This window comes from Motacilla alba, chromosome 8 (assembly GCF_015832195.1).
Source record: "Motacilla alba alba isolate MOTALB_02 chromosome 8, Motacilla_alba_V1.0_pri, whole genome shotgun sequence".
Taxonomy (NCBI): domain Eukaryota; kingdom Metazoa; phylum Chordata; class Aves; order Passeriformes; family Motacillidae; genus Motacilla; species Motacilla alba.
In genome coordinates, this window is record NC_052023.1 from 11,785,964 (window position 1) to 11,812,972 (window position 27,009).

The following is a 27,009-nucleotide window of genomic DNA, read 5'->3' on the forward strand; positions in this document are numbered from 1 at the left end:
TTCTGATTAAAATAAATTAAGATTTTATTTATTAGTATACATTTGCATTTTCCTAAGATTAAGGTTAACGGTAAGAAGCCATGAGAAGTACTTTCATATGAATGTTTTAAGCCTGGAACTGTTTTGCAAAGGCTGTTTTAGAACACTTCTGTCTCAGCACCAAAATAATACATAATTGGATGCTTTTAGGGAACATGTTAATGAAAGAGCTGTTAGCATTGCATCCTTTTTTTCTTTTTTGTAACTGAAACCAAGTTTTTCCTTTTTTTTCCTCCCACTAGGATCAAGTGCTTTTCTTCCTCAAAGACATTTTTGATTTTGAAAAGGTGAGATACTCAACTATGGAGAGCCTGGCTGAAGACCTCACCCAGCTGCTGATCCGGCACACGGAGCTGCTGCTGGCCTACCTTGGGGCAGACTCACTGAGACACGTTGGGGCCTGTGTCAGTGGCCACAGGCCTGTCTTGACCAGTGGGCTCCTGGAAGCAAAAGCACAGTAAGCCTAAAATCCCTGGCAAATGGCAGGGAGTGCACACAGATGTGCTCTTTTCCACCTTTTTCTCTAGTGCTGAAGCTACTGTGGCTGTTACTGAGCATCTGGGATTGCATCGTGTTGCTAAGTATGGAAAAGGACTCAGGGAGGTTAAATGTACATCTGTGAAAAGAACTGGGGAGTGCATTACTGTATATACCTAAATTAATTTTGCAGCTCAGCTGTCGCTGTATTTATATTTCGTGTATCCCAAAGCTTTTTTCTGTAATATTCGGATAAAGTTTATTTATGAAATACTGTACTTTTGCACAAATAATTCGTAAGTGAAGCTGATGGTGTTGTTTCCTTTAAAAGCTTATAGTACAAAATGTTCATTGCAGAGTCTCCAAACCATTAGGTGTCTAGATCTAGAAGGTGTTTTGACTGGGGTGTCTGCAGTCTCTGATTCATGTGACACGTGCAATAAAGTAATCACACGCACAGAACTGAAAGTGTTGCCCCTGCCCCAGAATTCCATTTGTGTGGGTGTAAGCAGCCATTTTGTGCTACAGTGCAATGGAGCAGTGCAGGAGATGCAAGCACCATTTGGGCAGGAATGACTGCCAGTATGCAATTTTTACTTTATTTTGATTTAAAATATCTAAATATCACTAAGGTGTTTTAAAATACTTCTTTATATTTGAAAAGCTATGCTAGCTTCACCAATTAATTTAAAACTTCTTGTTCTAAAACCATTACTACTCAATATGGTGGTAAATGAACCAATATTATTCTCAGTTCATATGTAGCATTTCAAAATATATTTTTAAATAAGTATGTATTATAAGATTTATTAATAATGAAACAGAATTGAAGGCAGTGTTTTATAATTTAATAATTTGTGTCTTCCTCCCTTCTTTGTGAGAAGTCAGGTGTCTGTTTAAGAGGAGATTTATGCAGTTGTGGCCATCTCTGTGCAGTGTAAAACTGTGGCTCAGGCCATGAAACCCTGAACTTCAGACAGGAACACAGCACCTTCAGAAGGTATGAGGCACCTTGCAGCAATGGCTTTTCCTGTTCCAGAGGTGATAAATAATGATGAGCTGTTATCTTGGAATTTCTGTCAACTGGAGCAATGCTTCACAGTTTGTTTAGGCTCTAAAACTGCACTTACATGCCTTTGCTACACAAAGCCAGCCCACAAGAATCTATCCCATGTCAAGAAATACAGAGTAATTCCAAATATTCAGATACTTGAGAAGCATGTTGTTAAAATCTAGGATGTCAAAACAGACTTTGACTAGCAACTTTTCAAATTTTATGTCAAACACAACCCAAAAGGATGCTATTCAACAGGAGGGCCTGTGTAATTCATAGATTTTACTGAAGCCAGCATTTTGCTCCTTTGTTGTACTCACTTGGTAAATACAAAAAGTGATGAAAATGTGTCATATTACTTGTGTGAAATGCCAACTGATTATAGTTTATTTAATAAAAAAGAGTATACTCTATATGTAATAAACCAGAAATTCCAAATGCTATTCTTGGCCTATTTCCACCGTTTAACTTGCTGAGCTTGGCACCATCCTCCTTGCTGTATTTTTTTTTCTCTGCAATGTGTCTTCAATACAGGCATGTGAAGTTTTTTTCACCCACCTCACTTAAGTTTTGAGAAGATAAATATGTTTAAGCTATGTGTATTTTGGCAGCTTTTTGCAAGTTATGAAAGGAATTATATTTAACAATAAAGATGTCTTGTTGGGTTCAGAATCGATCGGAATAGCTGGAAATAGAAGGAACAGAGTAAGTGTTCTGCATATTCTACAGCAAATGTATGAATGACCTGTAGGTAACAGAGCAAAGTGTCTGCTGTGATTTGTCTGGTCTAATAAAATGGTATGAAGAAAATTAAACCTTAACATACATCACAGAGAAACAGAAATGCACTTCTTCACAGAATTAAAGGTATATTGAAATTTCCATATTATTTACAAAAAGGTCTTGATGAAACAGAGTTGCAGTCGAGATTATGTTTCCAGACACTTGGAAAAAAATTAAACCTGGAAACATGGTCTTCTGTCAAGAACAAAAGGATTGTTTTAAACAGAAGAATAAGAAAAGTCTAATCAAACACCAAACTGTGTAGAAAATGGGGAGAACTTCACAATATCTGATTTCAGCATTTGTGTCCTTTCAAACAGGAGCACTTCCGTACACTCACAAAGCTCTCAAAAGTCCACAGAGTTGGACTGGAAATTGAACTGATATATTTCCCATCCAAAATAAGAAATACAGGATCTGGTTGTTATGAAATGCCACCAACTAACACTTGATTGAGAAACGGTAAAGAAACCAAAAAAGAAAGGAATAGAGAGACAGGGAAATGTCCAGTACAGGTGGGAAGGCTTTTTGATCTCCTCTGAGTCTTTTTCGATCTTTTTCTAAAAAGCATCCACCTATTCTGAGTGCGTAATTAACTCCAGAGAGAGATGCCAGTTTCAGTGGGGGAAGGCTCTCTCCTTGCAGCACAGAGCTGCAATCAGCTCCCTTACAACCTGCCCCTTGAGCTGGACAGAACATTTGCTGATAACCAGCCATGTGGCTTAGGAGTTCATCATCTCTGCAAATACAAGTGCCAGAGCTGCACCATAGCAGTGACAGCATGATCCAGTTCTACTCTAGTTAATTCATAATCAGACTCAGAATTTAGTTTATAATGTCTAAATTTAGGTAGTTTTGAATGATACTTTCTGTCCTAATAAGAACAAACTAAATTTAAAAGCTATCCTTTTCTGCCATAACGGTACTCCTAAGATTAGAAATGTTGAATGCATTGGGATTATAAAGAATCAAATATTTATATCATTTGTAATTTAGTTGTAATAATAATTTTACTTTAAATGTGTTCTTAATGATTATTCTTCTTCCTTTTTGTAGTGTTTGGTTTCTATCAAAGTAAATGTGTCAAATCAAGTGTCAGGAAGAGTATTTGTGACCTTTCTATTGCCTAAATGAACTGCAGCTGTGTATATAAAATAAAATATTTCAGTGAAACAACTGTTGCTCATATAACTATATCTAAAACTGGAATTTGAACAGTTATTGAAACCTAATGCAAAATCATTTAATATGGGAGGAATTTTGATACCAGTTAGTCATGCTGAAATTGGAGTTTTCTGCCTGAAATCAATAAATTACAACTATTACAAAATTTACCATATAAATTTTAAAAGTATTGAATGGGAGCAGCTTTGGGGCTGTCCAGTTTCATTGTATGCAGCTGTTACATTGTAACAGCCAAGCTGTTGTCTCTCTACTTGGTTTTAGGAGATCAATTTTTTCAGGCTTATTTCCAAGCCAAATTGCTGTACCGAGTTCCAGTTGTGGATTAAGACCTCCTTTATGGAGTAATATAAATAATGAAATAGAGGACATAAAGAGTCTAACCCTTACTGCCGAGGAAGGGCCACGTGTCCGTTCTTTGATCTGCCCAGATTTGTTTTATGTGTTGCCTGTTTATGTGTTCATCTGCTGAAAGCGGGTGGGTCCCTGGCAGTCAGAAGCCCCGACGCCGCTCCTGTGCTTTAGTACGAGGGTGGCACTGGGGGAAAGTGCCTGCTCTGCTGTCCTTCAAAAGGCAAACGCCTTTTGTGTTTTAGCTTCGATGGCCGGTGTTCAGATCTGCACAGCCTAAGGTCGTGTGGTTATTGTCCTAATGCTGATAACCCAGCTGAAAGTTAGGCTCCAGTCCGGCAGACACAATACAAGGGAGATAGGAAGAAGAAAGTTCTGCACTGGAAACCTTGCAACTGAACATGTAGGAAAAAAGTCATCTTCAAGCAGGAAAAGGAATGTGTAATAAAATCACGTTTCTGCCTCTGCTTTGTAAAGTTCCCAGCGACAGGCGCTCTTTGAGCCAGCGCGCTCTGCCTCTCGCAGTCTGGCACTAGGGAGATTCCTCCCCGCTCCATCAGCGAACTGTCACATTACTATTATTAGTTGATCGCTCTCCATGTGCCATTAGCCGACCCGGGTCCGGACCGCCGTAGGTATAAAACCCCGCGGGCCGGCAGAGCCGGAGCAGCGGAGCGTTCCCTGCGTGCGGGGCCGGGGCTGCGGCGGCGGTGAGTGGGGCTGACCCGGGGCTGCCGGGCCGGCGCAGCCCCGCCGGTACCGGGCCGGGGAGCTCCGGGCCGGGCCGGGAGAAGCCGCGGTGCTCGGGACCAGCGCGGGCAGGGCGAAAGCGGGGGCGGCGGAGGCTGCGGGCGGTGGGTCCCGGTGCGTCCCGCCGGCCCGGCCCGCGGAGCCCCCGCCCGCCGCTCGCCCGCTGCCCTGCGGCAGGGCCGGCACGGCCAGGGACGCGCCGCTGAGCGGCTGCCTCGCCGCCCCGGTTATTTATAGCTCGGTGCTGCTTCCAGCCCAAAATTAGCCTGTTGGCCGGGCTGCTGCCTGCGGGGAGGGGGGCTGGCTGGCTGCGCCCCCCGCGCGGCCGGCGAGGGGCCGGGCACGGCGCGCCGAGCCGCAGGGCCGGGGACGAGCCGGGCCGGGCCGGGCCAGCTGCCGCGGCGCGGGGCTCGCCTGGAATGCGGGCGCCGGGCGCGCGTCGCGACTTTTATGGAAAGTTGCAGCGGCGGAGCGGCGGCCGCAGCCAAGGGGCGCTCGGCAGCGCAGCCCGCCCGCCGCCGGAGCGCCCCGAACCGCAGCGCGGGCAGCGCACAGGTAAGAGCGGCTCCGCCGCCGCGGGGCTCAGCGCGGCTCGGCCCCCCCGCCCCGCTCCCCTCCGCGCCGCCCGCAGCCGGCCCCGCTGCCCCGGGGCTGCCCGCCCGGCCCGCGGCGCCCCTCGGCCGGAGCCGCGGCGGCAGCGCCGGCTCCTCTCGCCGCCGAGAGCCGCTCCGCTCCGCCGGCGGCCGGTCCGAGCACAGCCCGCAGAGCTGCGGAGCACCCGCTCCTTCGCGCCGCGGCCGCGGCAGGGAGGGCCCGGGCCGGGGCAGCGCCGGGGGCGGTGTGGCCGCGGCCGTGAGGGAGCGGGGCCCGCGGGGCCGGGCCGGCGCGCCCGCAGCGGTTTAACCGAAGCCGCCGCCGCGCGCGGGGCTCTGCCCGCCGTGAGGCGGCCCGGGGGACGCGGAGCCCGGGAGGGCCGTCCCGCCCTGCCGTGAGGGACCCGCGGTGAGTGGTGTGCGGTTCATAAAAGTTAGCTGAAAATCCCGTAAATCCCCGATTTTCAGAAGCCGCGTGTCTCCACGCGCGGAGGAGTTCGGTTTTGCTGGTGCGGTCTTCAGCAGCGAGGGCATACTGAATGCGTCCATTGGCTCTGCTTCATTCTGAAATGATGGCTGTAAAACGGAGTGGCTTGGAAGAAACATTTGGCTTCTGTGACAGCTTGCAAATTAGTTATTGTCACGTTTGTTTTAGGTAAATAAGGGCTTCTTTTAAGCCGACAAATATTTTAAAAAAGCATGTTGAAGCGTGTTAGAATTTCAAAAATTAATCGGCAAATAGTTGCATGGTAGAAAACACTGCACTCTTACCCTTAGATCTCAGGTCTTAAGAGACATTAGATCGCCTAGAAAATTGTCCAATTAAAGGAAATGATGAATTATAATTAGTCTATAGGAGGGCCAACTGTATCATTTAAGGAGCATGCAGAAATACAAGAATATGACTGGTCTATGTAGACAGCACAGTCTGGTGAAATACAAGAGCTGGGTAGATGGCTTAAGACATTAGTAAGGAATACTTAGTCTGACTGTGTTTGGAATGTATTAGATGAGTAGTTTTCTCAGTGAAAGAGGCCAGGCAAGCATTGATGTGGTTATCCAGCTTTGAAACTCCTTTAAGGAGAACCAGTGCCGTGGTCAAGCTGGCTGCGGGGAGGCAGTGGGGAAGGCTCATGGCATTGGCAGAGCGGCGCAGGAGGCAATGGAAGCGACCCTTGCTGTGCACTGAAGGCAGCTGTACCTGCTCAGGTGAAGGTGGTACACATGATGAAGCTTTTTACAGGCATCAGCACCACCAGTGGGGTAGGGCTGCTCAAGGGGAAGCAGCAGTGTGTCTCTAGGGAGCCCTGGAGACCTCTCCTTTGGGGCACAGGCAGAGCTCAGGCCATGGCTGCTGTGAGTGACCACCCCTGCTTCAGTCTGAGCTGGCCAAGAGCATTTCTGAGAAGAGGCAGAAAGGCTGTGTCCTGTCAGCAGGGAAGATACAAATTGCAATAGCACCTCATGGTTTTGTTTACCATTTGTGTTACCTTGATCTCTGAAGTCCTGTCATTGAAGTCAACAAAGCACATGGTTCATCTTCAGCTGCCGTGACACAGCGGGGAATGGAGAAACTGTGGCGTGGGGCAAAATACCCTGGTTTTTCTCTTGGGGACCTCAGTTCACAACTTACTGCCACTCCCATTAGGATCAGCAGATACCATGGAAGATGAAATCATGAGCCAGAAGATCCCAGCAGGCCTTCCCCAACACCAGAGCAGTCTCTGAACCCCCACTCTGTTTGCTCTGGAGCCTGTCTACCCCATAACAGTAGAAGAGAGTAAGGAATCAACAGACCTTTTGTACAGAGAAGGGTGATCACATTTTTTTAACAGTTGGGCTGAATGGCACTGCTGCTTTAGGAGTGTTTATAGCTGTATAAAACATAGGCATCCTTTATAATACATATGTTTTTATAAATAACACCCTATCTGCAAGGAGTATTCTACAACAAAATAAGACTCTCAATAAATGTTGAAGTGTGATAAATTCAAAGACTGAGGAAAAGATTGTAAAATTATCTGGGTCGCTTGTTGGTAAGCATTCTGGTCTTTAATTATGAAGGCTTAATGAAGGAAATACAAGTGAGTGGAAGTAGTTTTGCGTTTTGTGTTTATACAAAATGAGAAGTTTAGACAGCTGGTATTAATTGTCATAACTCAGTGGCTTCAGTGGAGCTGATGGTTGATGCCAGCTCAGGATCTTCCCCTGTGCATGATAATTTTAGTATCTACTTCAGTATCTGTAATTTGGTACAACAACTGGTAGTGTCATTCCAGAGCAGTTATGGGCAGGACATAAATGAGGACCATTTCCCCTCCTCTGTCCAGTTCTGTTTAATATTTTATTAAATGTTTCAGTGCTGTGGGCTGTGTTTGCCTCTGCTTGGTGCTTTGGCTGCAAGCAGTGAGTTTCCAACTCTCACAGTTTGGTTTTCTTATATAATGGAGACTTCCCTGCAAGTAGATCACAAAGAGGAGACAGATGGTAAACGTAACTTAGACCGTGCCATGAAGGGCTTATTTATAACTCACAGTACCCAGTAGGAGATCAGGGGGCCCTTTGAAAGGAGAAATCACAGAGGAACTGGACCTTTTTTAAAGTCCTGACTTCATACTGCTATTGTAAAGACTGCTGTTTGGTTCAGGGAAATGATGGTATTTTTTGTGTCTGTGAAGATGTTTATCAAGCCCCTGAAAAACAAGAATTTTTTTAAAGAATGGCAATTTTATTATTTATGGGAAGGTTAAAGCTGCACAACTATTTTTTTTTAATCAATTGAGGACTATGACCTGCTTTCAGAAATGGAAATTAATTAAATTTAAGGACATAGATTTTGGGACTTGTGAGCCATCAAACTTTCTGTGTCCCCTTAATGGTTTTCTTTTTTGACTTTTTTTTTGCCCAAAGTAAGATTTTAGGGAGGCTGCATGAAAAGTTGAACAAGTGCTATGATCATAATGGATTAAGGCATATCTGAGCTGATTGCTTGTCCATTTACAGTAAATGAGTAAGATGTTTGAAAGCAGTAATTTACTTTTTACAGAACATTTCTAATCTGTTGCCTGGTTTTCTATGTATAATTGCTTTTGTATTAAATTTTCACTTGAACTTTTCACTCTCTCTGCATTACAGCCAGTCAAGTTAGGTGACATTTTCTTTTTTTTCCGATTCCAGAGTTAGGACCATTGATCACTGGGTGCAAGTTATATTTTTCTTGAGGAGTGGACATTTCAAAGGGACCCTGCAGTCTGGTACTTCCAGTACAAAGCTCCTAACACCACACTAACTTTATCAAAGATATATCATTTAATTGTAGGAAAGATAAAATGTGTAGAGAAAAAAAATTACACTATTTTCAGGTGCATGCTGGATTGGTGAGACTGGGTCAGCAAAGGGTAACAAGCTGAACTTGTTTTTTGATCACGGTTATGTTCAAAATTATCATCTGGGATTTTTTTTGAGTGGGAAGCTTCAATGAGGAGCTCTTACAGCTTCTGCTGTAAGATGTTGATCTTGGGAAAGAAAAGAAAAGTTGAGACTGAATATTGAGATTGGACAGCTTTGTAATGGGATAAACAGATTCTGAAGTAAGCAATTAAACAGGCAGGCTCATGTTGCCTCAAAAAATAAGAATTGCTTTTATTAGATGAACTCTGGGAATATACCAAACAAGAATACATGCATATAAATGGGCAATTTAATATAACTAGTTCATCTCAAAACGGAATTAGTAGGTCAAGGTTTCTTGGGTTGGAAAAGCTATTACTGCACACTTCTGCAACGCTATTGGCAGATGAGGAAGGCACTGCTCTTCCTCGATTTGTAGGTGTCAGGACTTCCTGATGTAGCCCTTTGGGTTTTCTCAGCACCAGTTCATTGACGGTGAGCCTCTCCTGATGCTGAGGCAGATACAAAGCACCTTCTGTCTGCAGTGGTTGTTCCCAAAGCCGTGGTCACTGCCTCACAGACCCAACCCAAAACTCAAGAGTGCTTATTTTTTTCTTCAATATTTTGATTGTCTTTATTGGGAGTTACTCGTCTGCCCTGAGGGATGCCCGAGGCAGGGTCCAGCTGCTCATCCTGCTCGAGGTTTAATGGCCATGGAGAGGGATGGAAGTGCACACATGGGTGGTATCATGTTTAGCAATGTGCTGGTGCTTTGTATCAATATCTTTTAGCATCAGAGGTAGAGTTAGAATGACTTGCAGAGGCAAAATGCCTTAAAGCCAGCTGGCTAACCTTCAAACATATTAGAGTTAGTGATGCCAATGAGCTGGAAAGTAGCCTAAAGTAATAGCAGATATGGCAGTATTCCAAATGGCAGAAACGTATCTGCCATCTTGAAGGCCCACAACCTGTTGGACTGGCACTATTTTGGAAGTTCAGACAGCAGGAATTTGCTAAGAAGATTTCTTCCAACATTCGCACTTCTAAGGAAAATCTCAGATTTTTTATCCTGCTGTCAAGAGGTTCAGGCAAACGGAGCTATCAGAAAGGTTCAAGACAAAGTCTTGACTCAGGAACATCATCTTCTTCTTACAATTGATTGCACATGATAAACCAGACTTTGGAATAGTCATTTTTCAGATGACTTTAAGATGAAGTTCTATCCATGGGGTACATTGCTATAGTCAAGATTAGTGGTAACCTTACCTTGAATTGTTGGGGTGAGATGGAATTTCTTTTGACAGATTATCTTTGAGTCTTCTCTGCTCCAGTCCCATGTCAAGGGTAAAAGGTCTCTGTTACTTCAGGGCAAGGATTGCACCAATTCATGACATTCCTTTGTTTTCTGATGGGTTCCTGCAGTAAACCTTTGAGTCAGCTGCTGTGTGTTAAGCTAAAGGCTGAAAGTTGCCAGCCCCAAGTGGGGAAGGAGCCATTAAAAGAGCAGAGTAGCAAAACAAGAAAACAGAGAACTTTCTCTAAGACCTGCTTAGAGACATAAGGAAGTTAAAAGATTTGAAGTAGTTGTAAGGTTACACTGATCACAGCGGGGATTTGACTTACATGCATAGAAGTCAGCTAAGGCTTACAGAGCTGTGAAAATCCTGCACAGTGTACAAATGGATGGCAAAGCCTGCAGGGACCTTGAGGCTACAGAATGCTGATGCAATTATCTGCCTTTCTAGACTCCAACAATTCTAACATGCTATTGCTGACCTGAAACAATCTCAATAGGAACTGCTGCTTATGATTATATGTTCATGTGTTCACAAGTGAGAAACTGAAATGCCTTGGATTCCTGTCAGTCTACAAATGAAGGAGTGGGTGGGGGTGGTGCGACTTTCCATACTGACTGGTTGAAAGGGAACACCAGAGTGCTCTCCAGCACATCTCTATTGAAGCCAAATTTGAAGAGTTTAGAATTTGTAAATCAAGGCAAGCACTGGTAGCTAAATGCTCTTGATTCATTTGTTGTGACTGTTTTCATTGGGAAAAACATCCCAAGATCTCTAAGAATCCCATTCCTTTTGTGTAGCTACAGTAGTGCCAGGGAGCACTGGTGATGTTGGTGTACTTTTGAAGAGTTTACATGGAAACAACTCTTAATATTAATTATTTTCAAAAGTACATAAATATGTCTATGTTTATAATCTATTTGCAATTAACACTTAGAGAATTTGTAAAATAAGAGCTTAACTTTCTGTATCATGAAGATCCCTGACTCCAGCTCCTCTAAACCACAAGTGAGAAGTCCCTTCCAGTGGTAAGCTGCTTTTCCAGCATTTTTGCTTAAAATCTCTGAGCCCCTTATTTGCACCATGTTTGGCACACTGAGTTTAGGCTTTCCTGGGACTCAGAGGATCAATACAATGCAGACAGCAGTAGCACTGGAGTCACATCATGATTTCCTTCCTCCCATGAGCTCTGATAGACCTGAAGCTGAAAAGAAAAGAAAAAGAAAACAAAGTGCCTTTTTGTTAGCTTCCTAGTGTTCTTCAAAATTTCAAACAATTTTCTTCTAAAAAATGCTATGTAATTTCCACAACACAGCTAAATTATACAAATGCTTTATCTGTATGTGGCTTACCTATCCCATTTCATAGTTTTTGCCACTATTCCCTGGAGAACAGCCCTAGGAGAAGGGACAGCATCACTTTGTCCCCGTGTGCTGGGTGAAGGGCCGGAGATGCAGCAGGGCTCCCCGAGCCCATCCCTCCTCCCGCAGCCGCACAGAGGCAGAGCAGCGGCTCGGGGAGCCGGGGGCGCCTGGCCCGAGCTCCAGCCCAGCTCCCGCAGCCGCAGCCCCGCTCACGGCTCGGGATGCTCCTTGTGCTGTCCCGAGCCCCGGGAACAGCAGTTTGGCAACGAGCGGCACGGGCAGCCAGAGTTTGGCTCCGAGTTGTTTGTTTTTTTTAAATGGAAATTAGAACCCAATATCTAGGACTATATAGAGGAGTTATGAGCATGAATAGTGAATCATAAGCTTGTTCTTTTAATTACTGTGGCATACTTAGAACCTATTCATGCCTTCAAAAGCCCCAGTGGACCAAGTGAAATTGTGATACATCAATTTCAGCCTATGCAAACTTATTTACAGGAAGATGGTTAAAGCATCGTTTAAAAGGAAAAGAAAGGAATGTAACCACAACTGTTTCTTTTAGGTAGAAACTGAAAGCCATCTTAAACATACCAGGTGCAGAGCACAATACAGCAACCATGAATGACATTGCACAGAAAACTGAGGTAGGTACCAATTTTAAAGTAATCAAGGCAATGTAATAATTTACAACTGATGCTTGCAAAAGTACTAATTACAAATAATTGTAAAAGACAATTATACTGTAAGTCTGCTGGTATTGCCATTATTTTTAGTCAATGAAAGGGGATTTGTTAAGTAGCTTAAGATTTGATGGAATCTGTGAATTATGTTCTTATTAGAAAAACATGAAGAAAGAGGGTGAAATATGGAGAAGGTTTAAATGTTGGTGGCGAAATTCTGGGCAACATTTACATCTGATGCTAAAATGTAAATATACAAGACTACTTCAAATATTTCTTCTTCTACCTAGACTTACTGAGTAGCAGGAAAAAAACTTCTGGTGTAGGTGGAAAAATATGAAACACAGCATGTTTTTAGTCAGTTTTCTCAGTATTACTTTATTGAGAACTTTCCCGTTGTTATCACTGTAAAAAGAAAAAAAATTTCACAGTAGTTCTGAAAGTGGGAACCTTAGGTGTTTGGACACCCACAGAGTAATCACTGGCAAAAAAGTGTCCATTTGCTGTATCAGCATCAGAGCCCTGCTGGTCCAGTGATCTTTGCACTTCGTAACATAAAATCTCTGGACTTCTGTTTTTTTCTAGATATTGAAAAAGTAAGCATATTGCAAGTTTAAAATTAAGAAATACTACTGTTTATTTAAAAACTATAGATGGCTGTTGAAGTGTTGCAGAAAAACTCTCATAGGTATTGTATTATGTATCTATGTCTTTTTATTGCTTTTAAATGTTAGGGGCAGAGAGTCTCTTTGGTGACTGCTTAAGATTGAAAGCAACAATAGAAATCTGTATCTAATTTATTAGTTTAATATAATGCTGAATGTTGTTTTGGATATTTTAGTATTTATGACTATTTATGAACAAATACAATGATGCTTAACTGATGATGGCTTATGGCACGGAATTCATAATCTCAGTTGCACTTCTGTTTTATGTTCTTACATTCTTTCTAATCCAGTCTATCAGAATATTTCTGTCCATCTGTTTCAACTTTCTTTTTCTTATCTTCATTTCTTCTATATCTTCACCAAGATTCTGCTTTCTTCATCTAAACCCGTCCAAAAGTCCTATGTGCCCAAGCTTCACAAGGGTGATGTAAAGGATAAATTTGAAGCTATGCAAAAAGCAAGGGAAGAAAGAAATCAAAGGAGATCTAGAGATGAAAAGCAAAGAAGAAAAGAACAATATGTTAGAGAGAGAGAATGGAACAGGAGAAAGCAGGAGGTTATTTTCTTTGCTAATATTTTGTGTTATAATATTTAATATTATGTCTGAAAATCTATTCACATTATTTGAAGACAATAACACTGGAATTTCATTTAAGTTATAAAGACACTTTACTTTCTGTGTTTCATCAACTAGATGAAAGAACTGCTTGGATCTGATGAAGATGATGACACCAAACTATCTAAAACAGAAAAGGGTTATGTTCCAAAGCTCATAGGTAAGAGAGCGCTGACTTTAAAGGCCACAGAATTCCAAGGAATTCTGTGTGAATTCTGTGAATTAGATGGAAGTGCTGAGCTGTGCATTTCATGTCCACAGGAACTGTTAAAGGCAAGTTTGCAGAAATGGAGAAGCAAAGGCAAGAAGAAGAAAAAAAAAGAATGGAAGAAGAAAGAAAGCGCAGAATTGAACAAGATATGATTGAGAAAAGAAAAATTCAAAGAGAATTGGCAAAAAAGGCACAGGAGGTATGTTTATCTGATCACAACAGTCAGGATGTAATTGTAAACAAAAACACTAAAAACATTTTGTATTGATCAGATACAATCTTGAGATTTGATCTCAAGATTTCTCATAACAGAGATTTACATGGGAGATGCTCAGTGGGGTGGAAGTGAGACATAATGTTCAGACAGTCTTCATTTCTTTACAGTAACAATTTTCTTGTAAGCTTCAAAGTTGAGTTGCAGATGAAACTGGGCAGGCATAAACCTGGTAGAAACCATGCACAAATTTTGGTGTCATATGCATATAAGTTTACTAAACTAATTTGAAAATGTTTCTTGTATTTTATCAACTCTTACTTTAGACAACCTTTCCTTGTAAGTTAGTGAATAGAGCTCAGTGATACGTGAACTAAGGCAAGGAAGAAGTAGTAAGAAAACGCCAGTGGCAGGTAAAAATGAGACAACACTAATGCAGTAAAAATAAATCATGAAGATCCAGGTCATCTTTTATTCCTTTGCCATTTTGTGAATCATCATTGCATATATATTGTGAATATATATATATATATATGTATGTATAAAATATATGAACAGACTCCAACTTTTATTGATGCCAATAAAGCAAATTCTGTCTTTTGTAGGATATCAAACTTAATTCCTTTTGCAAATTTTCTTCAGTGCTTCAAATACTGCAGTGAGAGTAAGCATTTAAATGACAGACTAAAAACATATGCAAATTTCTATTTAACCAAATGATAGTAGTACTTCACTTAGGTTTGAATTAGTTTTAAGAAATGAAAAGCAGTGCTAAAGGAGAAGTCAGTTTTTGGATAGTCTTTTCTACTAGAACTTCTAACATTGTTAAAATTGTACTTTTAATTGGCATTATATCTAGCATATATTTAATCTACCCTGCAAGGCAGACGTACTTACATGTGGAATTTTAAAAAGTGTGTTAGTTTTAGGCCATAACGTAGGCACAGCACAGGAAGCAAGCACAGCATTAGGCTTTTTTCAGGAGCTGAGGGGAAGACAATGTCACTTGAATCAGAAATGATCAATGACTTAGCTTCAGCTTTTTTAAAATTCTTTTTACACAATTCTGGAATGTTTAAATGAAGAATGGACATCTCAAGTACTGTTCTTGGTTCAGCACTGTGTTGAAAATGCTTTAGCAGACTTTGTGTGGAATGTTTTATGTCTTGTTGCCTCTTCCTTGACAAGCTGCCCTATCTGAAGTATTCCAACAGAGCCTCGGTCATTACCACCTCTGTGAATTTATGTGCTACATACATGTCACTGCTACAAAAAGAATTTCCAGTTCTATGTTTGCAACTCTAAGGCAAAGAGCCAAATTAATGTAATCATATGAAATTCTCATTTAATAGATTGATGACTTTAACAATACGGGAACTGAATCAGCAGCTGAGGTAATTAGATTTTTTTAAAGAAATGTTCACCTACATTTTTATTCACTTTGTTTTATTATTGTAATTTGGGTTGGGAAAACTTAGAAAACAGGACAGAAATACCTAATTAAAGTTCAGCCAAGGAGCTAACAAATTTTTAGTGTATCTGGAACTATCTCTCTACTTGAAGTCAATATATTGAAGTCTGAAACAGAGACTGGACTATGAATACTTCGTGGTTAGTTAAAAACATCTAAACTGTAAATATTCTAAGCCACCAGAATTATTTATATATATTATGAATGATTCTTTTAAGTCTTTGCAAAGAATATCAGGAATGATTCTTTAAAGGCTTTGCAAAGAATTATCTTAAAAGCTCTTTGCCTTAAACTTGAAATTAAAGGGGGATTCTGACAATATACAGATGTTTGAACACCTCACTCAGTTAACTTTTTTTTTTACTAATATACCATACGGGTTTTGATTTTAAGCCTTGCAAATAAATGTGTCATTTCAAAAAGCTGGGTCCAAAGGTCCTGTTGTCTTTCACTAACACAAGAAAACCACACTTCTACTACAGTTTTGGAAAGTAAAAACTAAACCTGCAAATTCATCAGTTTTAACTTATTTGGCAGGAGGGAAAATATGGGTAGATTATACTTTGGCAAATAAGCTGTAAAAATAGAGTTGAAGCAGCAACATCCTTCAAGAAACAATTACTGTACCTGACAAATTCCATATTAGGAATTACAAATTCCCTATTTCTGTGTTGAGCTATTGGCTTATTCCAGTTGCAGTTTATTATAATTTACATAATTAATACAAAACTGGAAGTAGAGTGTGGTTACAGTTGTGTATTCAAAATTACACCTGTTCTTTCCCAAACCTTGAGTTTTTTGCTAACAGTTAATGAAAATCTATAAAGTAATTAAAGAGTTTGCCAGCTGTTATGTTTAAAATAGAATTCAGTTCTTGATACTCTTCAGATATTAGAAGAAAACTAGTGACTTTATTCTTGTGGGTAATATTCAATGCAAGAAAATCTTTTGGAAGCTTTGGTGCACACAGGTTAAACAGCAGGTTCATTAAGAAATGAGTCTACCTAGAGGTCAAGTTTTATGAAAATGTAATAAATATAATTTTGAACAGGAAGGAGATGATTCACTGCTAGTTACAGTAGTGCCTGTAAAAAGCACCAAGACATCTGGGAAGATGAAAATCATCTCTGAGAACACAGGAAAGGAGAGAACAGAACAAAGACAGGATGAAGAAATGAAGCTAAAATATGAGGAACAAAACCAACTCCTTAAGGAACCCAAGTGCCTTTCATTTGTCCAGGTAAACCAGTCATCCAAAAATACCTGTATAATAAATATTTATTGCCTTAAGATACAACTGTTTCATTTTTCCTATACAGGGTGAAAATGAAAACAGTGAAACTCAAGAGTCTTTGTCTCCTGGTAAGCTTAAAGTCACATTTGAAGAACTGGAAAGACAAAGACAGGAGAATCAAAGGCGGCAAGCAGAGGAAGAAGCAAGGCAGCGTTTGGAAGAGGAAAAACGTGCCTTTGAAGAAGCCAGGCAGAGAATGGTAAGCACACGTTTTGTTCATGTTGGTACACAATTTGCACATTCCTTCCTGTATGTGATTCTTCTCTTATCTTACTGCTTATCTTTATTTCAAGCTGTTAAAAGTCTGGAAATGAGTTTTTGAAAGACATTTTTGACCTTCGCTCTAACTCAGTAACCACACTGGCATAATGCTTTAGACATTCCTTTAGTAACCAAAAGATAACAAGTGTTTTGATTGTGCCAGCAACTTTGCCAATTTTTTTATCTACACTTTGTAGTATCTTAAGCTATAAGCCTTCAAGAAGATGACTGGCTGTCTGTTTTCTTCTGAAGTAGTGCTGCAGATGGTTCAGTAATTGGTTTTTGATGCAAACATTCCCTAGTAACAGAATAGTGTTTTTTCTCCCCATATTTATTTGTAAATGTGGTAGAAATATACATCAATTATAACTCTTCTCTTATGAAGAACAGCAAAAAAATAGATCAGCTCTTTATGTACTGACATAAACAACAACATACTATAAATTACTAGAGGAAGTCCCCCAAATTGTCAGAAATGCAGCCCACAGATCCTGTTTTATATTACATGGAAAACTGCCTCCATATTTGTTCTTTATCATAAGTCAGAGTTAAATCAGCTATAAACAGAGCTCACTATAGTTTGTTCTTTGATCATACTGAAGGATTCATACAGTTAAAACTAACATAAGATAACCAGATAGTTTAGTTCTGTGTTTCCTTATTTTTCCATACTCCATTTCCAATAGCATTTTTAAAGTTCTGTATTTGAATAGTCTTCCCCTGTATAGTCATGATCACTATGACTTTCTTAATTCGCATACAAAATTCACATACAAACAAGATTAACAAGAAATGAGATTTTTAATCTTCCATAAAAACTTGGAAAATACTATTTATAAGAATTTGCTAGCTTTAACAGAATGTAATTATGCATGAACAGTCTTGGAAAAACAGCTCTAGATCACTATTTTGATTATATTTCAAAAACATTCAGGACATTTATATGCTACAGAAACAAAACCAACAACACAGAACTTCTAGAAAGCTGAAACACTCAAATTCCCAACTGGTCCACAGTGAGAGAGTTCTAGATTTAGGCAGATAACCAAATTGCAGTTTACTTTTTTATCTCCATAAATTGCTGTTGTTTCACTCCAATAGCCTTGCCATTATGTCAATAATGCACTTTTTTCTTCTTTGTTTGGGGTAAGGGATTCTAGTGAAGGAGAAGAGTGAAGAAACTGAAGGAGAGTGAACTCCATGGAGTCACTTAGGAGTTCTAACTGAAGACTAGTTCATGTCTCCCTTCCTTATGCTTATGCATTTATTTATCAAGTAATATGAAATAATTTACAAATTCTCCACATCAAAAGAAATTTTTTAACATGAAGCTGTACCTGCTGACCAGTGGTTGTCAAAATTTGAACACTTTTCTTAAGAATTCAGAGGTTAATTTCCTTAAATTCTCTCTTTTTTTTTCCCCCTTACAAATTTCAAATAAAGATTTCTCTAATTCCCTTAATGGGCTATCCCACATACCAGTCCCAGGGCTGCTCACAGTATAGAGATCTGCATTATCAGTACTCTGACAGCTCCCAGTCACTTCCTCCATGAACAGATAAAAGTACTCTGGGATGTCCTCTGAAAGGGGTTCTTGATTGCAGCTTGCAAACCACAGGCTTCTCTTAGCACATAAACGTTCACTGGAGAGAAGTTATAACGAGGAGATCAGAGTATCTCAATTCCTTTTTTTCAGTGATGATTAAATGTCTAAAAAGAAAAGAAACAAAAATCTCAGTCTGGAATAATAGCAAAATGCTAAGTGATTCAGTTTTGCTATAAGACTGTACAGCATTTCTTTAAGTGGTGCACTGATGAAAGCAATTTCTATACAAAGAAAAAGACTTGATGGTATAAACATCTATGAAAATGATGTAAATAAAGACAATAGAGAGTGATTTACAGTGAATGATCCAACAATGAGACCATAAAGTATGTACTTAACTGTTCAGCCTCTTCCTGGTAACACATTGTTCTTTGAATTACACACTCAGCACATTTTTAAAAATTAGAAAAGCTATGTGTAGGATACTGCAAATTTCTTTCTCGCTCCCCTGGCTAGAACAAAATTAAAATGTTTCTCACAGGAACCTAAGTCTTGATGCATGTTTTTCCCCCAAGGAGAAAACAGTACTTATAAAAGATCAGGAAGGAATGGATTATTTATTTGCTATAAAGAATATGTTTTTTGTTCGGGTAAGTGCTTTCCATGTTTTCCTCTCCCTATTCTCTTAAGATAAATGAAGGTGGTGATGAAGAATCTGAAAATGCTGTTAAAGAATTCCGCCCTGGTAAACTCAGACTCAGTTTTGAGGAGATAGAGAGACAGAGGAGAGAAGAGGAAAAGAGGAAAGCAGAAGAGGATGCACGACGACGCATAGAAGAGGAGAAAAGAGCATTTGCTGAAGCAAGGAAGAACATGGTATGGCGTTTTGGTTTAGCACAGAATTTAATTTTTACCTAAATCCCAATCTGGAAAGAAACTCTGGAAAGAACTTTTTAAATAGAGTTAGGAATACATGCTTCAACTCCTTCATTAATTATTTCACCTTACTATTTTTTATAAGGTAATGGGGTAAACTAGTCAGGGTCATTTACCAAAAATCATCAGAGAACAATCCCTCCTCACAGCCAGCCTAGAGAGGATTTCAGATAATTTAGTGAAAACCAGGTATCATACCCATGGGTATTATTACAGTAGATGCAACATACTTGGGAAGCAAAATATTTCCATAAAGAGGGTTAATTGTTTTCGGTTTTTTTGGGAAGAGCAATTTCTTTTACAGCTCCAGGTTTATTCCCCTACCTCTACAGGGTGTCCACCAATCATCTCTTACTACTAAAGCACAATTAATGTCATTGTAGAGAAATGCTCACTGCAAGTATGAATCTTTCAGGGAGAAAAAAATTAAAAGGTTGAGCTCTGCTACTTGATGTTTTTAATGCTTGTTCAGAGAAAAACAGAAAATAACTTGTGGTGTTTACCATTAGAACACCTTGTAATACTGTCTTCCCTTGACAAACACAGATTTGTGTCATATGCAAGGACTTCTAAAATTTGAGTTAGGGTTATACTGGAGAGAAATTTTCAGGGGCTTAGGACTGACATACACTACCTGAAAGCACAGAAAGATGCCTGATTTCAGAGGTTGGCAACTACTATTTATATTAAAAAAAATTCCAACAAAAAAAAGTGGCAGTTTCTTTCACCCCATCAATCTTTTCCTGGTAGAGACTGCAAAAAAAAAACCAAAAAAAACAACAACAACAACAACAAAAACAAACAAACAAAAAAACCCCCAAAAAACCCAAAAACAAACAAGACAAAAACCCCCAAAACAAAACAAAACAAATTTTTCCTGTTGACTGTGCTGCAAACCATGATTGTTACAGGAATGTTTCTCACTATCAACCATTTCCACTTTGCAGAAAAAAAGAAGTATGGCATAATTTCACAAAATATGGCTAAAATATTTACTGAACTAACTACAGAGGTTTTGTGCATCACACAGCTAAATCTTTGTGGTCTTTAACCAGGGAGAAGGTGGCTGTCTTTTTATAACTTACTAAGTTGGAAATACTGAGACAGCTGCTAGTGCATGCACAGCTTTTGAACTCTTGAGGGCAAATTCTGAATTGATGCTTCTTGTGGTCACTTAGGCTCAGTATCTTCTTGAGGTGATGAGCTGGTGAACTAATGCACCACCAGCAAGAGACTTTCATGTTGCTTTGCTAATTTAGTTATTTTAGCCTCTAAAACCTATGGGGCATCATTTTCACTACAGGAAAGAGTTCACAGCTTTGGTTTTTGACTTCACCTCTCTATAACACAGTTTTAACACATATGCTCAGATTACAAAAAACAAATGAAGAATGGAAGGAGTGGTGGTGCTGAAGTCCAATGGTAAGCTTAGAGTGAACATCTGAGTAAAATCTGTAGCGAATAGCAGAATTTGAGTGGGATTGGGCTAAAAAACTACTGAAAGAGCTGTGGCAAATAAAGAAGATATGGGCAAAGTAGGTTAAGAGTGTGGTCTGAACCAAGGTAACACCAACAGCAGAGAAAGGTGCGGGTTACAGTGGCAGTAAGCAGCACTTAATATAAGTAGTGCCAAAGGCTCTTACAGAAACATCTATTCTCTATCCCTTTATAGTCAGAGAACTTTCTCAAATGGAAATATTGCTCTTTTAATTATTTCTATTATTTGACTGATTACTGCTGTTGGAAATGCCTAAAACTTAGGGCACATTGAGCTCTCCCATGTTTGCCACAAGGCTTTTCAAACCTGTGCTGATTAAACAGTGCCAGTTCAGTACCTGACCAGTGCCTGACCTCACCTTTACCTACAGCACATTCCTGTTGAGACAGTCTCAATTAGTAAGTTTATATAGTTACATGCAGATCTATTCTTATTCATAAACTTACATTAAAATTCCTGTATAACTCACTGTCACTACTGGCTGCTTTTGTAGCATTCAGCTTCATATTTCAGTACTTCAACAAATTCAGCCTGATAAAATATTAGTTCTTGCACTTGCTGCTTTGGAAATAATGAAAACTGCCTTTCCTAGGCCCTACTATGTTACAGATTAGTCTAAAAGATAGGCCAGCTGCTCGTAACACCAATGAGGCCTAACCCTGCACTGAAACCAGATAAGGAGAGGGAAAGGAGGAAACCCTCACTAGCGGATGCATAAATCAATAAACTAGCCACATAACATAAACAATTTGTGCAAAAAGAGCTTCTTCTGAATGTTCTGTTCAGTTGTCCTTACTGGGAATATTAATACTGCTTTAGAACACAAATATAATTCGGATTACTTAAGAAAAAGATTACAGATATATGTACTTCAGCATTAAGGGCAATGACATTTAAACACAAACACTTGTCTGAAGTAAACAAGAATGAATTGCTTCAGGTGCTAAAGGTGCATTTAGAGGGCATCCTCCCCCACAGAGGTAAAATACTGCATTTTAAAAAATCACCCAATCTTCATTATAAAAGTTTAGTGTTGTAACTAAAGTTAAATACAAACCCCCAAAGCACTCCCACACCATTAGAGGAATGCCCACATTGGCACAGTGAACCTGTCTGTGCTGGGGCAGATGTGACAAAGTAGTCACTTATCTTTATGTGCCAGAAGTGTCTGAACAATGCTGTGATTTCATCACAGATATCATTAATGCTCTGAATTTCCAGCAGGTGCTGGATGATGAATCACCAGAAATGTTTAAAACCTTTTCTCAAGAATCTCTCATACCTGGTAAACTGGAAATTAATTTTGAGGAGCTGCTGAGACAAAAAAAGGAAGAAGAAAAGAGGCGCACAGAGGAAGAGCGCAGGCAAAAGTTGGAAATGGAAAGGCAAGAATTTCAACAGCTGAGACAAGAAATGGGAGAGGTTTGTACATCAAACTATATGTTAAGCATGCTCTGAATAAAAATAAAATGTATCACTTCATTACTAAAAGTTTAGGACTGGAAAGAAAAATTCCTTTGAAAAAAGTTTCAAGTTAATACATTCAACATTATGTGAAAGGAACAAAAAATAGCAAACCTTATTTGTAAAATCTTTTATATAATGGCATTTTTATCACTAATCTACCAGGAAAATGTGTTTACCCACTCCCACCTTAGAAGTAAGTACAGTGATGAATTTGTAATTTGGTATTGCAGTAATTTCTGAAAATTCGGGACTATTACTAAAATGATTAGATAATATTTATGATCTTGGGAGAACAGAAATATCTGTTTCCCAAAAGACAACACAAAAACAGAAATAAGAAAGGGCAAAATTCTTGCTTTTCCTTAGAGAAATACTGTGCTACCTAATGAGAAAAATACAGTGGGCTCAATTTTTTTCTAATTGGTGTTTCAATTGTTTGAAGACCAGCACAGTTGATTTTAAAAATCACACACAAAATCTGCTTTACATCCCAAATGTTTAAAACATCACATTGATGAACTTTACACTTCAATGTGGCTGTGGGTGGCAATTCTTTATTATTCCCTTTTTGAATGTTAGAGAACATTAGTTTATAATTTTATTATTTTTGTTGCAAAGCTCAAGCAAGTAAAAAAGCTTGTGATGTTCTCTAGCTTGTGATGTTCTCAACTAATCCTGGGGAAGCAGGGAGACAGGGACATCCAGCTAAAATGCATGTATATCTTTACAATCAGAGGTCATAAAAGGAGGGAGAAAAAGATCAGTAATTACAGCTTCCCATGTGGTTTGACTACAGGATCCATAACTGCCCTTTCTTTTCCAGACATGACATCTTGAAATGTCATTTACTTTTTCACTGAATTAGAAAAAGATAAAAAGGGCAGTATTTTATTTTTAACGAAAGAGCTGTATTTTAGAGGATTACTTCCTATCATATTGCAAGCAAGTAGAGGTTAATTTCGGACTCCAGGTAAATTTTTGTATTGGTCTGTGTCTGGTTTTCTGAATCCAAGAAGGGCAGTTTCTTGACAGCAACCCTTGAACAAATGGCATAATCAAGCAAGGTATTTTAAAATCTGTATCTAGTTATGACAAAAATGCATTCATCGTGAGATAGCAGAGAAAAAATATTACAGGGGAAAGGTTTCTGTATTGATTCCAAATAACTAACAGAACTGTAATGTATTGAATTACACCATCTGGGGGGGGAATAGGTAGTAAAAATAATGAGGGCATTTTCCATCTTACACATTCTGTAATATCCAAACAGCTGGAAGAAGAGTCTGAAACTTTTGAGCTAAGCAAAGAGTATGAAGAATTGATAAAGCTAAAAAGAAGCGGCTCTATTCAGGCAAAGAACTTAAAAAGCAAGTTTGAAAAAATAGGACAACTGTCTCAAGAAGAAATACAGAAAAAGATTGAAGAAGAGCGAGCAAAGAGAAGAGCAATGGATGAAGAAATAAGAGAAAGGGAAGCTGAAAAATTTCAAGAGGTAAGTTGCGTTCTGTGTATGTTAATGATCTACTTATCCAGCATACTACTGATCCAGGAGTGGACAATGCTGCTGCTTTCATCAAATCTTGCTGTTCCCAAAAGTATGTTTTCCCTTCTTTCCTGTTCCCTCCTTTGGATGCTTAAGGATATGACACCTCAGCATCCCTTAAAGAAACAGCACCAGTGTATTATTGGTGATTTGGTCAAGCAGATTTCTGCTTTTCTGCTCAAAGCTCTGCAATTCAGCATTTTAACCTGAAACCTGCCAGTCAGAGGGCTTAAAACATCCATATCTGAGAATTACCTATTAATCATCACTTGAACTGCTTCTCCTTCTGAACTCTTAATTCATTCTCTACTACATGAATTGAATAAAAAATTCAATTACCAAATCCAAACAATACCATTTGAGGATCAAGTCTCTGTGATACTCAGGGTAGAGCAGAAGAGGGTGCCTATTTATCTGTACTTCAGACCAGAACCTTCAGTTTTTCAGAGGGGAAACCCCAAGAAATGCAGCTATCAGTGACAAAGTGGTCTTTAATCCATAAGCTCAGTGTGAACTTTTGTGATGAAATGTAAAACTTTACCAGTCCTAAGCCTGATCTGAGCCTCATTCTGGCTCTTCTCCACAGGAGTCACTTCAGCATCAGCTCAAAGCCTGTCCTATTTCTGAGCTTTTAATTTAATGATTGACACTCATTGTTTTCATATGGTCAGCTATTTTAGTGTCAAACCCACGCTAATATCATGGCAAAATGCTCCAGTCACTGAGGATTTACAACTGCCAAGAAGTGCTCAACTTCTATATGAATAAAACTTTAGGAATACTTTTTTACATAGAATTTTTGAAATTACTTTTGCAAAAATCTTGTCCTATCCTATTGGATGAACTATTACAAAACTCACCCTACACTCAAACAAACTTCTAAAAAAAACCAGGTCTCTGGGTGGCTCTGCTCAGTTAAAAAAAAAAAACAACAAAAACTTCTGGGAACACAAAACTAGTTTTGCTATCATATACATGTCTAAGGCAATAAGTAAGAGTTAAGCCCCGTTTTTAATTATTATTTCCCAAGGATGATGACGTAGATGTGAGACCAGCCAAGAAATCTGAGGCTCCATTTACTCACAAAGTAAACATGAAGGCTCGTTTTGAGCAAATGGCAAGAGCCAGAGAAGAAGAGGAGCAGAGGAGGATTGAGGAACAGAAATTACTACGCATGCAGTTTGAACAAAAAGAAATTGATGCAGCATTACAGAAGGTATAAATTGCAAAATATTCTCCAGTTGTGTCATTTAACTTAGCTTCTAATTACCACTGTAAGCAACACTAGAGATACAAAAGGAATGTTTTGCTTTTTAGCAGGTGCTAGGAATTGCTGAAATAATATAAAATTGCTTTTGGTGTTTGCACATACTCTCCATGGAATCAAAGAATGGTTTGGGTTGAAGGGGCCTTAAAATCATCTAGTTCCGACTCCCCTGATGTAGGCAGGGACACCTCCCATTAGATCAGGCTGCTCAAAGCTCCAGCCAACCTGAACACTTGCAGAAGAGTGTGAGACACTGGTGACATCCGTCAAGTCTGAAAATGGAATTGACATTCATGCCTGTATTTTACACCTACATTCCAGCCTCATTAAAATGCATTTTACTGCCTGTGGCATAGCCACATTGGGTGCATTGTTATGTATTGAGGACAGATGTGGAATTTCCTCTTCTCAGAAACAGTAACTTGTAATCAAACGTGTCACTATCAGTCATAGTGCTATTGCTACTTTAAATTCAACTTATTTTAAAACAGAAAAGGGAAGAGGAAGAAGAAGAAGAGGGAAGCATTATTAATGGTTCTACTTGTGAAGATGAGGATCAAGCTCGATCTGGAGCTCCCTGGTTCAAGAAGTCACTGAAAAACACATCAGTTGTTGATGGCGAGCCAGTGAGATTCACAGTTAAAATTACTGGAGAACCAAAACCTGAAGTTACATGGTGGTTTGAAGGGGAAATGTTGCAGGACTCTGAGGACTATCAATATATTGAAAGAGGAGAAACCTACTGCCTTTACTTGCCAGAAACCTTCCCAGAAGACGAAGGGGAATATATGTGTAAAGCAGTCAACAACAGAGGCTCAGCTGCTAGCACCTGTATTCTCACCATTGAAAGTAAGAGCTAGCATTTCGATTTGCTTGTATCTCAGTCAGTCTTCTTGTATCTTTCCTGTTATGAAAATCTAACTTCCTGTCTCTCTTAACCCTTTTTCTGTTTTCTAGCTGATGACTACTAATGCTCTACTTTAGCTGGAATCTTTCTTCCCCTCAACTTTCTTACTGCATCATCTCTTTCTCTGATGGGGCCAACTAAAGAAAGCAAGGATGTGCATTAATTTGTCATTCCTGCATCAGATAAGAATACACTCTTCTAATTGTGAGAATTCCCTGCTAAAAATAAAAAAAAAAAATCAATGTATGAAAGATCAACTGAAGGAAAAAACTGAATTATCACAGTGCTCCAACATGTGAAGACCAACTCTTGTGCAACAGAATAAAGCTGAATAAACAATCTGGAACTTGTGTAGTAGTGTAAATCTATTGGTGTATCCTGCATGAACACTGAATATTTAAGCTGTTTTATCTTATCCCAGAGGCACTGAACTGGCAAAGGAAATACTTACTGATGATTTTCAAGAACCCAAGTGTACTATTTTTAAAGAATAAAAGATGATGTAACTGCTCACCATTGTTTCAAGCAGCATAAATTCTTTTGTTTTAAAATGGGCTTGCATTGAAAATGTTCTGCTCTGATTAACCTATGCAGCCGATAACCTCAAATTAAAACAACCTCCTTTAGGTTTGTAGTAGTCTTCAAAGCACCAATGCTTGCTTGTAAAACTCAAGATTTTTTTCACTGATCGAATGACACTGGAACAGGTGGTGACATCTATGATCAGTTCATATTTGAAGCTGGTAAAAAAAAAAAAAGCCTCAGGAAGAATATTTTCATGAAGTGCCTATTTTTTCAATCTTATTGCATTAAGTTTATTGCCACATCTATAAACATTGTTTTCTTAAGGCTACTGTACTACTTTTCTCTAAGACCTCCTGACATCAACATACAAGTCACTCTGCTAACACCCATCTGAACCACTGGGATGAAGCTTCGGGAGGAGTAACTTTACAAAAAAAGGTCACATTTAGAAGTACTGGTGTATAGTACTGTGGCTGAATCTGCTTTCTTCCTACAGTTACCTACTGCAAGTCACTCTATGGCCTTATTAAAAAAATGGTAACAAGCTGCATGGTGTTTTGAATTAGTATTTACTCTCATAACCACATAAACATTCACTTCATTTTTTGTGTGTGATGTTCATTCACA

At 39.4% G+C, this 27,009-nt stretch overlaps 3 protein-coding genes across 25 annotated transcripts in view; 2 read left to right on the forward strand and 1 right to left on the reverse strand.

The window, feature by feature from the left end:
* The window catches only part of MIGA1 (mitoguardin 1), a 34,955-nt gene extending 31,411 nt beyond the window's left edge, over positions 1-3,544 (forward strand). The window contains exon 16 of the mRNA XM_038145046.1: positions 282-3,544. Within this exon, the coding sequence (XP_038000974.1) occupies positions 282-500 (219 nt within the window). The 3' untranslated portion in view covers positions 501-3,544. The remainder of the gene's footprint in view (positions 1-281) is intronic.
* Positions 3,545-4,497: 953 nt separating this feature from the next.
* NEXN (nexilin F-actin binding protein) lies at positions 4,498-26,370 on the forward strand. 17 transcript variants are annotated; one of them, XM_038145029.1, is made up of 14 exons: positions 4,499-4,596; positions 11,841-11,922; positions 12,991-13,182; positions 13,321-13,402; positions 13,504-13,652; positions 15,020-15,061; positions 16,190-16,378; positions 16,458-16,631; positions 18,930-19,115; positions 21,895-22,095; positions 23,411-23,632; positions 24,714-24,899; positions 25,442-25,799; positions 25,908-26,370. In XM_038145029.1, exons 2-14 carry the CDS (start codon positions 11,896-11,898, stop codon positions 25,919-25,921), a joined length of 2,022 nt encoding a protein of 673 aa, XP_038000957.1. In that variant the 5' UTR covers positions 4,499-4,596; positions 11,841-11,895; the 3' UTR covers positions 25,922-26,370. The 17 variants fall into 17 exon arrangements, with proteins under 17 accessions (XP_038000965.1, XP_038000957.1, XP_038000949.1 ...); XM_038145021.1 differs by lacking the exon at positions 4,499-4,596 and adding an exon at positions 4,955-5,191 and having other exon boundaries at positions 11,845-11,922; XM_038145022.1 differs by lacking the exon at positions 4,499-4,596 and adding an exon at positions 4,956-5,191 and having other exon boundaries at positions 11,845-11,922; positions 21,898-22,095.
* Positions 18,113-27,009, reverse strand: part of FUBP1 (far upstream element binding protein 1) — a 32,368-nt gene continuing 23,471 nt past the window's right edge. For all 7 annotated transcript variants that reach the window (XR_005257869.1, XR_005257867.1, XR_005257866.1 and 4 more), the window contains one exon: positions 18,113-18,403. Coding sequence is in view for 3 of the 7 variants with exons in the window: in XM_038145045.1 (XP_038000973.1) it covers positions 18,386-18,403 (18 nt within the window). In the remaining 4 variants the exon portion in view is untranslated. The remainder of the gene's footprint in view (positions 18,404-27,009) is intronic.